Below are 15,944 nucleotides of genomic sequence, written 5' to 3'. Positions count from 1 at the left end.
ACTTCCAGTACTATGCTAAACAAAAATGGTGAGAGTGCACATCCTTGTCTTATTCCTGACCTTAGGGGAAAAGCTCCCAGTTTTTCCCCACTGATGATGATATTAGCTGTGGGTTTTTTATATAAAGCCTTTATTATGTTGAGGTATGTTCCCTCTAGACCTACTTTATTGAGTGTTTTTATCGTGAATGAATGTACTCTGTCAAATGCTTTTTCTGCATCTATTGAAATGATGACACAGTTTTTATCCTTTCTCTTATCTGATGTGATGTATCACATTGATTGATTTGCAAATATTGCAAATATCCAACAGTCAATTCTTACTCCTCATACTATCCTAGCTATTGTTAGCCTTTAAGTAACATGGTTGATGTTGCTGCTGCTGTGAAATACAATGGGGGGTGAGGACTACCATAGCATTTTTCTCTTTCCTACTGCCTCAGTGGCCATTTCTTCTCAGTCTTCTTTCCTAAACCATCTTCATCCCCCTCCCCACCTTTGAGTGCCCAGCTCTTAGTCATTCAGGCCACTTCTTTTATTTCTGGGATGATCTCATCCTGTCCCATGACATACATTTACATACTGATATAGCCCATGTTTTTATCGTCAATGTAGAGTTCTCCTCTGAACTTCAACTCCATAATCTAACTGCCTTCTAGACATCTCAACTTGGAGACATAAGCCATGTCAAATTTAACATGTTTCCAAAACTAAAGTTTTATCTCTCTCTAATCTATGCCTCTCCCAGTCTTCCCAAGCTCAGAAAATGGCATATTCAAGTTGTTCAATCCAAAAGCTTTAGAACCCATTCTTATCTTCTCTCTTTCACACAATCTACAACCACTTCATCAACAAATCCTATTGCTCTATCTTCGAAACATATCCAGAATTCAACTACTAACCACCAAATCACCATCACCTCTTGCCTGGATTTTGCAGTGTCTTCCTAATTAGTCTTTTGACCTTATCTCCCTTAGCCTGCTCCTGACATATCAATCACAGTGATCTTTTAAAACCTAGACCAGATCTCATTCCTCTGTTCAAACAGTCTAGCAGCTCCCACATCACATAATAAGGCCCATGCAGTCTGAACCCATGGTCTTTCTTCAATCACCCTCATCCCAGCATACTCTGCTTCAGCTACCATGGCTCCTTGTTGTTTCTTCCACACATTAAGAAAGCTCCTGCCTTTAGATCTTTGCTTCTGCTATCCTACCTGTCTTGGATGCTCTTTCCCTAGACAACCACCAGTCTAGCCCCCTCATTTCCTTCATGGCTCACTCAAAAGTCACCTGATCAAGTAAGGTCTCTCTTGACCATGCTACATAAAATAGAACCACACCACATTTATATTTTACCTAGTCCCCCTTTCTTCATAGCACTTAAAACCTTCTGACACCCTGTTTATGTATTTATCATCTGTCTCTACCTAATAAATAGAAATCCCCTGTATAGAGGCAATTTTGTTCCCTGCTCTATCTCCAACACCCATGACATTGCCTAGCAAAAAGTGCTCAATAAATATTACTGAATGACTAAATGAATGCATTCCTTTCTCCTGTCACTCTCACACACAGTACTGCTCTCCTGATGTCCTCTGTTCTCTTTTTGGGACCCACCACTCTTTTAGGCACTGAAACTCACTGGACTACACAGCTTTTTACACAATTTGGCTCCTAAAAGACTCTATTAGGTACCTTTCTCACAAAAACTTCATTCTGGGTGCCTGGGTGGCTCAATCAATTAAGTGTCTGCCTTCAGCTCAGGTCATGATCCCAGGGTCCTAGGACTGAGCCCCATGTCTGGCTCCCTGCTCATCAAACAGCCTGGTTCTCCCCCTGCCCCTCTCCTACTATCTCTCTCAAATAAATAAACCTTAAAAAAAAAAAAAAAAACCAACAACAACTTCATTTCAACTAATGCATTTAACAGTCTACTCTGAGAGTCTTGTAAATAGATGGTGGTCTGTGGGCTACAAAACAGTCACCTGGATCTATAGGCAGATAAATAACCTTATTCACTGAACATTAATGGTTAATCTAAACGGAAGTCTCTAGCAAAATGTCACTATGTTCTATTCTCACTCAGTTCTATCCAATTCCCCATGACCTGGATAGCTAATAAAGATGACAAAATCCATTATCCAAGTAAAATGAAAGCACATATCCATACAAAGGCTTGTATATCAATGTTCAATAGTGGCTTCCTTTATAATAACAAAGAGAGAGAGAAAGAAAGAAAGAAGGTGGGAAGAAGAGAGGAATAAAGAACCCACATAGAATGGATAAACAAATTGGGATATATCTATACTATCCAATACTACTCGTAAGCAATGAAAAAAAATGAACAACTGGTATACACAACATGGATGAATCTTAATTATTTTTTTTAAAGATTTTATTTATTTATTTGACAGACAGAGATCACAAGCAGGCAGAGAGGCAGGCAGAGAGAGAGAGAGGAGGAAGCAGGCTCCGTGCAGAGTAGAGAGCCCGACGCGGGACTCGATCCCAGGACCCTGAGATCATGACCTGAGCCGAAGGCAGAGGCTTTAACCCATGAGCCACCCAGGTGCCCCGGATGAATCTTAATTATGCTGAGTGCAAGAAGCCAGATGCCCCCAAAGAGAATACCCTATGTGGTTTCATTTATACCAAAATATAATCAATAAGGACAGAAAGCAGATCAGTGGTTCACTAGGCACAGGGTTAGAGGGCAGGAAAAGGAGGGAAGGACTTCAAAAGGGAATAAGGAAACTTTCAGGGGTAAGGCATATGCTCATTATCTTGATTTTAGTGATAGTTTTAGGGATATATACATAGCATAAAATTAAACCTTAATAAGGCTGGGGGAAAAAAACAAAAATCCAACTATATAATACTCTGACTAAATAGCTTAGTGGGATATATTAAAAGAAAAAAAACTGCAAAAAAACTCTTGAACTTTAGATTTATTGTTTGTAGCGAAAACATCTGAAATTATTTGAACCTACTGTAAAACTAAGCAAATTAATAAATACACTGATGCTGAAAACCAAGTTCTCACTGTGGAAGAAAGATATAAATAGGAAATAGGAGAAGTTTTAAAGTTTAGAGCACTGTTTATGAACACAATTTTTTAAATAAATGTATTTCCTGGCTCTACAGACCAAAAGAGCCTATAATCAATGATATTCCAGTAGTAATGAGCACATCTATAGCCCAGATCTTAGCTTCTAAGTACCATTTCCCTCTAAAAGAAACCAACAATCTTTGGAGAAAAAGCCAGTTCCCAGGTTGGAACAGAGAAAATACAAGCTAGGTCTGGAACACTGCTGTGCCAGAAAGAAAAGGAAGTGCTCACAAACTATAGGGAACGTGTCCAAAGGAACAGTGAAGTTAGCTGTAAGGTGCTCCCACTAGCCAACTCTGGGACAATTTGAGCATCAAAATGAACAAGAGGAATGGATTCTATCACAGTGAATTTTTCAAGATTTTATTTATTTATTTGAAAGAGGAAGCATGAGCAGGGGGACAGTCAGAGGGAGAGGGAGACCCCCCACTGAGCATGGAGCCCCATGCAGGACTTAATTCCAGGACCCCTGAGATCATGAACTGAGTGGAAGTCAGATGGTTAACCATGGGTGACTCAGCCACCCAGGAGCCTCTATCACACGGAATTTTTCAAAAAAGGATCTGAGACCATATTGATATTTTTAAAAAATAAATAATAATAGGGGCACCTGGGTGGCTCAGTGGGTTAAGGCCTCTGCCTTCGGCTCAGGTCATGATCCCTGGGTCCTGGGATCGAGCCCTGCATCGGGCTCTCTGCTCAGCGGGGAGCCTGCTTCCTCCTCTCTCTCTGCCTCTCTGCCTACTTGTGATCTCTGTCAAGTGGATGAATAAAATCTTTAAAAATAAATAAATAAATAATAATAATAATAATAATAATAATAATGAGGAGGAAGAGGATGAAGAAAAATAAAGTGGGGAGGGAGAGCTCATCTTTACCAAAAAATACAAATAAATGTAAAAAGGAATATAGAATCACAAAAATCACCATTTTGCAGTTACCATATTAGTAAGCGATACAAGCAGAAATCATAAATGGAAACTGAAAACACTGGGTAAAAGACTGGAGGCATAGGATATTCCCATAGTTTTAGGTTCACAGAAAAACTGAGAGGAAGGTACAGAGATTTACCATATACCCCCACCCCAATACATGCATAGCCTCACCCATTATCATTATCGCCCAGCAAAGTGGTCCATCTGTTACACACAGTGGATGAGCCTACATTGCCACATCATTATTACCCAAAACCTATAATTTACATTAGGGTTCACTCTTGGTGTTACACGCTTCCCTATTTTTTATTTTTTAAAAATAAAAACTTAGGAGGCACCTGGGTGGCTCAGTAGGTTAAGCCTCTGCCTTCAGCTCGGGTCATGATCTCAGGGTCCTGGGATCGAGCCCCGCATCGGGTTCTCTGCTCAGCGGAGAGCCTGCTTTCCCTTCTCTCTCTGCCTGCCTCTCTGCCTACTTGCGATCTCTCTCTCAGTCAAATAAATAAATAAAATCTTAAAAAATACGGGCGCCTGGGTGGCTCAGTGGGTTAAAGCCTCTGCCTCCGGCTCAGGTCATGATCCCAGGGTCCTGGGATCAAGCCCCACATCGGGCTCTCTGCTGGGCAGGGAGCCTGCTTCCTCCTCTCTGCCTGCCTCTCTGCCTACTTGTAATCTCTGTCTGTCAAATAAATAAATAAAATTAAAAAAAAAAAAAAAAAGAAGAGCTAACACTTATTTTTTAAAAAAAATCTTAAAAAATAAATAAATAAAAGCTTAGAAAAGTAAAAATAAGCGAAATGCCATGGAATTACAAAGTCACTATAATTATGAAGACTTTTAAATGGCACATGCAAAAAGGGATACACAATAGGATTCTAGTTTTGTAAAAATACACATTTGCATAGCAAAAGGCTGGGAAAACTACAACAAAGTATCTTGCTATCACTGGCTGATGGAATTACATGTGATTTTTGTGTCCTTTATAATACTGTGTATTTCCAAAATTTATTTAATAAGCACATGTTACTCACAATCACAAAGTTATTAAACAGTAAAGTCAACAAGCCATTTGGCATTATAGATTTTGAAATATTATTCAAATTCCAAACACACTCTCCAAAGAAGGATCTAGATCTAGGACATTATGCAATCACAGGTTTCATAGAGTTTCTTTAAAACTATTCTTGGAAAATAAATCTAGGCTCAAAGTAAGGATGTCTTATGTGACAGAGATGCCATAATAAATGGTGAAAACTATAACTCCATAACTTATGCTGCCTTGTGAAGGCCCATGGGGGCTTCCATACGAGGGAGAGAACATTGCGTAGGATTCCCATTAGACTGCTGAACTCACTCCTCCCAGGTACAATTCTTTATGAAACAAAACCACCCATTCTGACTTAGTACAAATTTCTAGAAGCTCCCCACACTTCTTTGACTTGCAGCTGCTCAGACAGCATAACTTTTCCTGCAGACTGCTACTATTTACTGATTATGTCCAGAACTCACAGTGAGAATCTGAAAGTGCAACAGCCAGAACCCAAACAAATAAACCCAGGATGCCAGGTATATTTCAAACTGCCACCACTGCCCCTACATGCTCAGGCCCCTTCCTATCTCACCCCAGACCACTCTGGCCCTTACTCTCTATGCTCCAGCCACCATGGCCTCTACGTTCCTGATTCTTAAACAAGCAAATTTGTTTCCACACCAGGGCTTTGCCCTGGCCCTCTGCCTAGAACACTTTACCCGATTCTTTGCATTGTAAGCAAAGAGGACAAATAGAATGGGGTCAGAGAAAAAGCAAAAAGCAAACTCCCTGCAAAAGAGTCTGAGATCTAGGGGTTGAGAAGGAGATCAGCTTTCCCTAACCAGTGGTCTAAAGTGAAGGAGGTCAGTCTAAGGCCAAAGTTGACATCCAGGAGGTTAGCTTTCTGTCAACAAGATAGCATGAAGCAGGTTCCAGAAGGAACATATCTAGTTTCAATTCCAGTATCTCAGTATCCTGATTTGTCATGTAAAATAGACAAAAATAAAATAAACAAAAAAGCAGCCTTCACCTTCTAAAAAGATGTACCCATCAAGGCAGTCTGTGCCCAGATCTTGACTAACTTAAACCAGGACTTCTCAGACTTTTCTACTGAGGAGTCCTATGCCCACAGAAAATGTTCTTATCCCTTTGGGACTCTCAGGGTACCATTCAAAATGCACTCAAACTGGGGCACCTGTGTGGCTCAGTTGGTTAAGCATCTGCCTTCAGCTCAGGTCATGATCCCAGGGTCCTATGATTGAGCCCCGAGTTGGGTTCCCTGCTCCACAGGGGCCTATTTCTCCCTCTCCCTCTGCCGGCCACTCCCCCTACCTGTGCTCTTGCTCTCTCTCTGTGTCAAATAAATTAATAAAATTTTTAAAAAACAAAAACACTCATACTCTAAAATTCATTTGAAAAAAAAAATCCCATTTTACCTTAAAAATGCATATGAATTGTGGTTCCTATGCCTAATTTTCATTACAAAAATATTTTTAATTCCTTACCAGTTAAAGTACGAAAGTCTCAACCCCCAACACCACTCCCCAAATCTCCTGATAAAACTGGCACTCTAACAAGGTTTGTCATGTTCATCCTGAAGCTCCATAAACTCCCAATATGCCTACTGCAACCTGGGGAAGCAAGTTTGGAAATAAAACCCTCTGGCAAGCAATCATTCTTAGAATAACCAGTAAGTTCTTTAAGCCTGCAGTTTCTGGGTAGGGCTTGGTCTTTTCTCCAGTAAAATTCCTTTAGAAAAACCCTACTCTTGTCTTAGCTTAACAAGGCTATTCATAACATGGGCCAAAAAGCTTGGATGAGTACAATGCTCTCAGAAGAAAAGAGTGGTGGTGGCCCCAGAACCCTGATGGAGAACCAGGCTAAGACCAAAAAAACACGCACAAGTAATGAAGTAAAAATACCATACGGTAGGAAAGAATGGGGCATCTGGATTTTCCTTGCAGATATTTCACAAGAATAAAGGTAGCCCACAACAAGTACAAGTGGTAGTGGAAGGGGAATCATATTATTAACTAAGATTCATCATACACCTGCAGAATGAGCGAAATCAGGAATTAGATCCATTAATCCAGATGAATGTTAGTAAGAAACACATGACGTTCTTGTTTAAAAAATTTTTTTTTAATTTTAAGCATGTCCTCTGCCCGTGCAACCTATAAGGGCATATTTAGGCCCAGGTTTCTTGCTACTTTTCTCTCCTGTCTCCCTGCTGCAGGGGTATAAGAAGTTACCTTAGGGAAACAGATGTTAAGATTTTTGCCATGTATATAGACAGGAAAACCCTTGGAAATATCTCTTGATCTAAACTTTATCACTTATGGTTGCTAAAGCCATGAAAGGAAGAATCCACTGTAGGATTAGAGCGCAGTAATAATGAGAAAAACAAAAGTGCAAACAAAACACCAAGGCAAAGGAAAATCTCTTTACAAAGCCAAGTACACACAGGACTCTGACATGAACCAGCCATGCCACACTTTCACATTCACTAAAAACACATTAAATGGCAACTGGAAACAAACTTTTTTTTGTAAAAGCTAGATTACTGTAGGAGTTCTCTTCATCTAAATATTTCAAAATACCTTATCTGGGGCAAGATATTGGACCTGAAGCTGAGCTAGAAGAAAATACTGGGCCAGAAAAACCACTTTTGCATAAGGAAAGCCAATTCCAGGGGCACTAGGTTTTTTTGTTTTGTTTTTAAAGATTTTATTTATTTACGAGAGAGAGAGCGAGAGAGAGCAAGCACAAGCACAGGGGACATGGGGCAGAGGGAGAGGTAGAAGCAGACTCCCCGCTGAGCAGGGACCCCCCCCCCCAAATGCGGGGTTCAACCCCAGGACTCCGGGATCATGACTTGATCTAAAAGGCAGATGCTTAACCGACTGAGCCACCCTGACACCACAGGCACCAGGTTTTGAACTTCTGCCTCTGATAATGATAGGCCCCAAAGGTGCTAACACCTAACTTCTCCCACCATTCCAAGAGAATAGAGAAAATCCAACACATGCATTAGGGGAAAAGAAAAACAGGGAAATGAAAAAGCAATCCAGGGGCGCATAGGTGGCTCAGATGGTTAAGCATCTGCCTTCAGCTCAGGTTATGATCCCAGGGTCCAGAGATCGAGCCCCTCATAGGGCTCCCTGCTCAGCGGAGAGCCTGCTCACCCTCTCCCTCTGCTGCTCCCTCTGCTTGTGCTCTCTCGCTTTCTTCTGTCAAATAAATAAAATCTTTAAAAAAAATCCAAAATGTCTTATAACACGCCAAAATCCCCACAATATGTTAGAAATTGGAAAGCACTGTCTTCTCCCCACGTTTTTAAAGACCAAATCATGGTGCTCCCCAAGAGCCAAAGCCTCCGTGCTGTCAGACTACTCTCCCACAAGTCAACATTCAAAGGTCAGTATCAAGGGGGAGACAATGCCCCACATAATGCAGCAAAGCTAAAAATACCTCTAACTCCCCCATCCACTTCCTATCTACCTCCATTCTTCCGCCTTTGTAAAGATTTCATCATCCTCCCAGACTTTACCTATTCTGTCTTCAACCTGCCCCACATATGCAATAAGTCACCAAATCCTATAAATTTTACTGTAACAAATCTGACCATTTACTCCTCCTATGCAGGTCAACTGATCCCAACAGTTCAAAAATCTCATTAATCCTTCCCATAAAGTTTTACCACAGACCTAATTGCTCTTCACTATCTACAGGCCATCTCTTCTGTACACTGCTAAATAACATTCTTAAAAATCAAAGGTTTAATGAATGCTCCTTGGTAAAAACTTCCATCAATTCCCATGCTGCCTTTAAAACAAATTCTAAACTACCCCCTAAACTGATTCCAGGCTATCATTCCAGTCTCACTCTGGTCATTCCCCTAATGTGTCCAGTTCTATAGCAAGTAAGATAGGTCATCATTCTCTAGCATATGTCATACCTGCCTTTCTACTATGCCTTTACTCATGCTATTACTTCTCATCTCTGGTCAATAGTATTAATCAATTTCTTCCTTCACAGCACAAACAAAGAGAGAGAGAGAAAGCAACCCATTATAGGCAAGGGAATGATATGAATCTATGGTCTCACAAACAGCATGGGTTTGAAAAAGGAGTACCACTTTGGAAACCAAAGGCCCAGCTTTGCCACTTTCTTGCAAAGTCATATTGAGTGGGTCACTTGCCTTTCTAAGTCTCAATTTCCTTATCTCTAAAGTGTATCTGCCCTACCTAACACCTAGGATTATCAAGATAAGTAAGATAAACTGTGTCAAAATGCTTGTGAGGGGATGAACTAAAGCAGTACTTAGAGGGAAATTAATAGTTTTAATAGTTTTTATTAGGGAAACAAATGTAAGCACATTCTTTTTTTATTTTTTTTTAAAGATTTTATTTATTTATTTGAGAGAGAGGCAGTGAGAGAGCATGAGCGAGGAGAAGGTTAGAGGGAGAAGCAGACTCCCCATGGAGCTGGGAGCCCGATGCGGGACTCAATCCCGGGACTCCGGGATCATGACTTGAGCCGAAGGCAGTCGTCCAACCAACTGAGCCACCCAGGCGTCCCAGCACATTCTTTTTTTAAAAGATTTATTTATTTATCTGAGACAGAGAGAAAGAGAGGGAGAGCACAACTGAGAGGAGCAGAGGGAAAGGCAGAGAGAATCTCAAGCAGACTCCCTGCTGAGCACAGAGCCTGATGTGGAGTTCCATATTATGACCCTAAGATCATGACCTGAGCCAAAACCAAGAGTTAGTTGTCTGTTAGCACTACCCAGGCGCCCTGGTAAGCACATTCTTTTTTTTTTTTTTCTTCAATATTTTATTTATTTTTTTGACAGACAGAGATCACAAGTAGGCGGAGAGGCAGGCAGAGAGAGAGGAGGAAGCAGGCTCCCTGCTGAGCAGAGAGCCCGACTCAGGGCTCGATTCCGGGACCCTGGGATCACGACCCGAGCCAAAGGCAGAGGCTTTAACCCACTGAGCCACCCAGGCGTCCCCTGGTAAGCACATTCTTAAGACGTTTGGAAGTAATGGGCGACTGGGTGCCTCAGTGGGTTAAGCCTTTGCCTTTGGCTCAGGTCATGATCTCAGGGTCCTGCAATGAAGCCCCACATCGGGCTCTCTACTCAGCAGGGAGCCTGCTTCCCCCTCTCTCTCTGCCTGCCTCTCTGCCTACTTGTGATCGTTGTCAAGTAAATAAATAAAATCTTTAAAAAAAAAAGAAAAGAAAAAGAAGTTTGGCAGTATTGCTAAACAAACCCAAAAGAAGTAGGAGGAAGAATATTATAAAGCAGAAATTATAAAGAAAACAAACACAAATAGAGGGAATCACCAAAGAAATTTCTTTGAAAAGGTGAGTATGTAATTCAGATGTTTGTGTAAATGATGAGGAAGCACTACAAAAGTGAGTTATTGTCATCCAGTAGAGATGAAACTTCAAATAAAAAGAGCTGAAGTAACAGTTTCCTTTCTGAAAGGGTTTCTCAACCTCAGCACTACTGATACTTGGGGACAATAACTGTGTGTAGGACTGAGTTGTCCTATGCAATGTAGGATGTTTAGCAGCATCCAGAGTCTCTGCCCACAAGATGCCAGCAGCATTCTTCCCTCACCTTATGGAAGTCATGACAGTGTTTTCAGACACTGTAAATTGTCCCCTGGGAGGCAAAATCATCCTACATTGAGAACCACTGCTCTAAGACAATAAAAGGCTACATCACACCATAGGAGCTAAGACTATTCATAGCTATTCCTAATTTTAGAATAGCTGGCTGCTCTACCCATTAAGACTGTGGGATGACCAGCAAGCCAAGGCAGGAAGGGCAAGACTGAAGAAACGGGCAGGTCTCAGATGGTTCAGCAAAATTGCAGAGCGTGCAAAATAAGAGAACCTGGAAAACTATCAGCTCTAAAACAGCGGCAGAGTTGCCACAAGTAACAGAAGCATCACTTCCATTTGGGAGTGCTTGGGTGAGTAGAGCTCTAACACTACTGTGAAACATCAAAAGGATCCTTGATCAAAATCCAAGAAGTAACATACCCTAGCAGAGCAAGAGAAGAAGAGAGCACCTACAGAACATTTTTTTCTAACACTCTGAACTTCATAAGTAATAAAAATAACTCATTTCAAATTTTTAAAAATTATTTCATCTGAGAATGGTATAAATAATCTTTTTTAAAAACTCCGTTACAGGGGCATCTGGGTGGTTAAGTGTCTGCCTTTGGCTCAGGACATGATCCCAGGGTCCTGGGATCAAGCCCCATACTGGCCTCCCTGCTCAGTGGGGAGCCGGCTTGTCCCTCTCCCCACCACCCTACTCATGCTTTCTCTTGCTATCTCTCTCTCTCAAATAAATAAACAAAATCTAAAAAAACAAAAACAAAAACAAAAAGCACTCCAGTTGCATAGCTACACTATTCTGAGACAAATCACAATTCTCATCACTTTTTTTTTTTCTTAAAGATTTTATTTATTTATTGACAGAGAGAGAGAGAGATCACAAGTAGGCAGAGAGACAGGCAGAGAGAGAGGGGAAGCAGGCTCACTGCTGAGCAGAGAGCCCGACGCAGGACTCAATCCCAGAACCCTGAGATCATGACCTGAGCCTAAGGCAGAGGCTTAACCCACTGAGCCACCCAGGCGCCCCACTCACCACTTTTAAATAAATAATAGTAAAGTCCAGAGAAGCATATGCTTTTCTTTTAATAATTAAGAACCTAACAAGGAAGGCAGAATTCCAAAAAGCTAAGAGGGAAGACAATGTGTATATATCCATCATACCTACCAGCAGCATCCTAAATCCGATCTAAACCTGACAAGAGTTCTAGGGGGTATGTGAAAATATAATTCTGAGAACCCAAATGATAAAAAGCAAAAACTGATGCAGATACCTGGGGACTCTAATGCCATCTTAAGAACCATGAGAGCCAAGCAAGGCAGTCTGGTGGTGTACCCTTCCAGCACTATCTTCCATTACTTCTACTTATTCTACTTTATAGAAAGGAACTGCAGAACCATTTGGGGAGACTCCAACTGAATAAACAAGCAGTGGACAGCAAACAATATCAAGAAAAAAATAATAATAATAAAATGATAATTTCCCTGCCAAAGGTGGGGGAAGTAGAAATGAGGCAGAGACTCCTAGATAGTATAAATGAGGGAAAACTGATCCCTGAACCATATTACATCTGGTAGGATGAATGAGAACTGAAGATAGTACTTCAGCAAAGAAAGAGGATCCATGTTCATCCTTCTTGAATCTGGAGAAAAGTAGTAGCACATTTTCCTAGGCTCCTTCAGATGCAAGCAGAGATAACCTAGTATAATGTTGCATCCTACCAAGGTGGTTTGTTATAAACAGAGAAAAACTTTATTCCTCAGTCAATAGGAATCTTACAAACAACTAAATCCTATGCCATGAAAGCCTGGAATTAAATGAGAAGCCCTGTGGCTGCCCGGATGACCTAACATTAGACTGAAGATGAAAAGAAGAAGTCAATGCCACTGCAGTTAAGCTGTGGGCAAAGGAAGGGGTGAGCCAAACAGGAATCCAGGGGGGTGCCTACCAGCTTTAGAGGTGCAGTTCTCTCTCATCAGGAACAATTTACAGTCACTGGAAGTGGCTAGGAGGCAGAGCAGCACCACAGGAGATGCAATAAGCATTCTGGAGTTGTGAGCCTATCATCTGAAAATCTCTCCCCACATAATTCCCTCATGTCCATACAAGCAGAACCATAAATATAATTTCAGGAAACTCACAGCTACCCTCATGCCTACCTGTGGTCACCAGATGAATTCATGACCCCAGACCACAAAATCTCTCCACAAGGACTCTGCCATTGACTCCTCCATGACGTGGGCAAGAATTCTCTACTCTCAAATTTGCAAATCTGAATCTGCACATCTGTCAAAGAGGAGTTAAATGCTAAGGTTCATCCAGCACTAGAGTGAGGTCTACGCAGAGGGACAACAAGCCATTTCTTGAGAAATAGCATATGAGTTCATTGTTGCTGTGTTCCCAGTCTCTACCTTCTCACAACAGATGACCTAAGAAATGCAACTGGAAACACCATGCTCTCCCAGCAAAAAACCCGAGAGAAAAAAAATAAGGCAACCTATGTCACTCGCTAGAGCCACTCACCATCCAGTAGGTCTTCCGCGTCATCCCTGCCGTGCTCCTCCACTGCCACTTCCTCCTCCTCCTCCTCCTCTTCCGCATCCTCCAGCTCCACGTCCGGGTCCAGGTCTGGATCGCTCCCTGAGGCGGATTCGTCTGACATGGCTCCCAGAGGTCCTCAGTGGGCATTACCAACTCATGATCCACTGCAGGGGTCCTGGAAGGAGGACAAGAGGCATCAGGATCACCAAGCACTTCAATTAGGAACACGAATCTTTCAAAGAGAAAATGCCAAGGATGAATGCCCTGAAGGGGCAAACTAACCATACCCAAATTTCAACCGTCCTCACAAGTGCACTGATCCTGATATACGTTTTGGTGACTCTCTGCCCAGCTGAAGCTTCTCTGCTTGGACAAGAAAACGTCTTAAAGTGACCAAACAAACACACTCTATGCGTCAGAACTCCCACCTGTTCATTCCTTCAATTTTCTTTGTATCTCTATATATGCATACATATACACATTAAGGTTATATAGTCACAGACCCTACCACTAGGCTTTGGGAACAGAGCAGGAAACACAACAAATCATGCTGGGGAGTTGGCACAGCCAGAGGGAGACTGGGGGAGTTCTCACTGAGCAGAGGCCAGAGGGCAGAGGGAGCCACACAGACATCCAGAGGGAAAGTGTTCCAGGCATAGTGAGCAGCATGGGCAGAGCCCTGGAATGAGAGTAACTAGGAGAGCCCAGGGAAGAGGAAGTGGGTCCTGCCTGGAGCTGCCTCCGAGCACCATCTGGAAGACAGTATACTTTCCAATCACCTGAATGCAAGGCTTCCAGCAGGCACCACACTGCCACTCCTCCCCAGTATGTGGGGAGCCTCACACTCCCCATGACTCAGAATGTTCCTGTGTCCTTCTCTGTTCTCAGGCTCTGCCTTACCTCTTAGCCCAATTTCAGCTCCATTTCTTCCAAGAAGTCTCGGTCAACTGCCCCAGTGTTCTGGGGTCATAATTCCTCTTCTGAACTCCAGTAGCAGCCATGCTTGACCATGCTGACCTTCACTGAAGCCTTCATACGAGCTACCTGGCAAAGTGCTTTGCCTTCTGTGGTTTCTCACTTCCAGACCAGACAGTAAATCCCCAAGGGCAGGGAATTAGGTGGGAACTGTATATGGGCCTGGAAGCATGTCCTATTCAGATCATTCACTCATTCATGTTCACTCTCTCATTTGTCAACTTGCTCTATTATGTCTAATATACGCCAGGTATTGCACTTGTCTGTCTGTCTGTCTGTCTCTTTCTCTCTTGCCTGTTCTACTTTACTATTAGCTATAAAGGTCATTTCTTCTTGACGGGGAAAAAAGATAAAGAGAAAGCTAGACAGACTGCTTTGTGATAAAGCAAGCATTAGCAAAATGTTAACATAAAGATTCACTGACCAATTCTTTCAATTTTTCTATATATTTCAAATTTTTCATAATAAAATGTGGGGAAGTAGCACAAAATAAATAATCTTTTCTAAGACAAACTGCTATAGACAACCACATCCACAATCAGGTTATCCTAAAATTCCTCCCATCTCCCAAAATAAAAACCAAAACACAAGTCTCTAATTATTCAACACAAAAACTATTCCAGAACTGAAATCTCTTATTAAGGTCCAGACACAATTTGAAGTAGAACTTTTATGTTCTCCTAAAAAGAAACAGAAACAAAATGAGGTAACTGAATCCTTTAGTTCTGGAAAACTAGAATTTAAGACTGTCTATTTAACAACCATAGGAATTATGAGTGTGTGTCCCCATGGGTCATGTACTTAGCCTCTCAAGGCAATGAAAGCAAAAAACAGCTGTAAAATGATTTAGTAATAAAATTTAAATTTTTGCATTAGTAATGCACTTCCAAAACACCTACAAAGGGTGTTAAGGCACAGCAAAGAAAGGTGTTCCACAAATACAAATTAATATAACTAATGCTGAACTATCATTCACTGAGTGACAAAGCAGATTCCGAATTTCTGAGGACCCCTGGGATCCTCAATCCTGTCTTTAGGTTCTATAAAGGTTTTAGAAAGGAAGCAATAAATCAATTAGATGTCATCAGCTTTGGAAGTGAAATTTATTCTGAATATGAGTATGATGATAATTCAACAGCAGCTACTCTATGTGGAAGTCAATATCTGTAATCAGCATAATCCCTCTGGTTCATCCTAGACCGCTTGAGATAAGTGTTTTGCTTACAGTGTGTTTGGCTGATTATGGGACAGCTTTTAGAGGACAATTTTTAATTAGCAAGTACCTCTAGGTAATCTGAATGCCTGGCATTTTAGAGAAGAAATTATGTGGTAGTGGAAGAATGACAATCACTTAGAGGTAAACAGTAACAAGAAGCCTCCTGTAAACCCTCAGTTAATGAACATCTTCAAAACAACCTCAGCCCCAAGCTCCTGATAGATAGAAGCAAACATCAATTAAACATCAACAACCACACATATTATTAGAATATGAGACATTGGTCGAGGCCCCTACTCAAAAAACACTTTAAAAATAATTTAAAATAGTACCCAGGTGATCAGATGCCCCAAACAGAGAATAAACCGAAAAGTGACAGATTTAAGTCCCACCAAATTTAGTTATTCTCTTTCCCTACCCTTCATGAGCCACTAAATTTCATTACAGGGATGACACAATGAATTCTTTTCTCTACTCTTCAGAATCACACCAACTAGGTAAA

General features: G+C 41.5%; 1 protein-coding gene across 3 annotated transcripts in view; it reads right to left on the bottom strand.

Moving 5' to 3' along the window:
• The window catches only part of LOC111143968 (RAD54 like 2), a 111,292-nt gene that overhangs the window by 56,790 nt on the left and 38,558 nt on the right, over nucleotides 1–15,944 (bottom strand). For all 3 annotated transcript variants that reach the window (XM_022498006.1, XM_022498005.1, XM_022498007.1), the window contains one exon: nucleotides 13,234–13,426. In XM_022498006.1, the coding sequence (XP_022353714.1) occupies nucleotides 13,234–13,372 (139 nt within the window). In that variant the 5' untranslated portion in view covers nucleotides 13,373–13,426. The remainder of the gene's footprint in view (nucleotides 1–13,233; nucleotides 13,427–15,944) is intronic.

Source organism: Enhydra lutris, unplaced genomic scaffold (genome assembly GCF_002288905.1).
Source record: "Enhydra lutris kenyoni isolate GAN:26980312 unplaced genomic scaffold, ASM228890v2 scaffoldscaffold10, whole genome shotgun sequence".
Lineage (NCBI taxonomy): Eukaryota > Metazoa > Chordata > Mammalia > Carnivora > Mustelidae > Enhydra > Enhydra lutris.
This window is presented reverse-complemented; position numbering and strand designations above follow the sequence as displayed.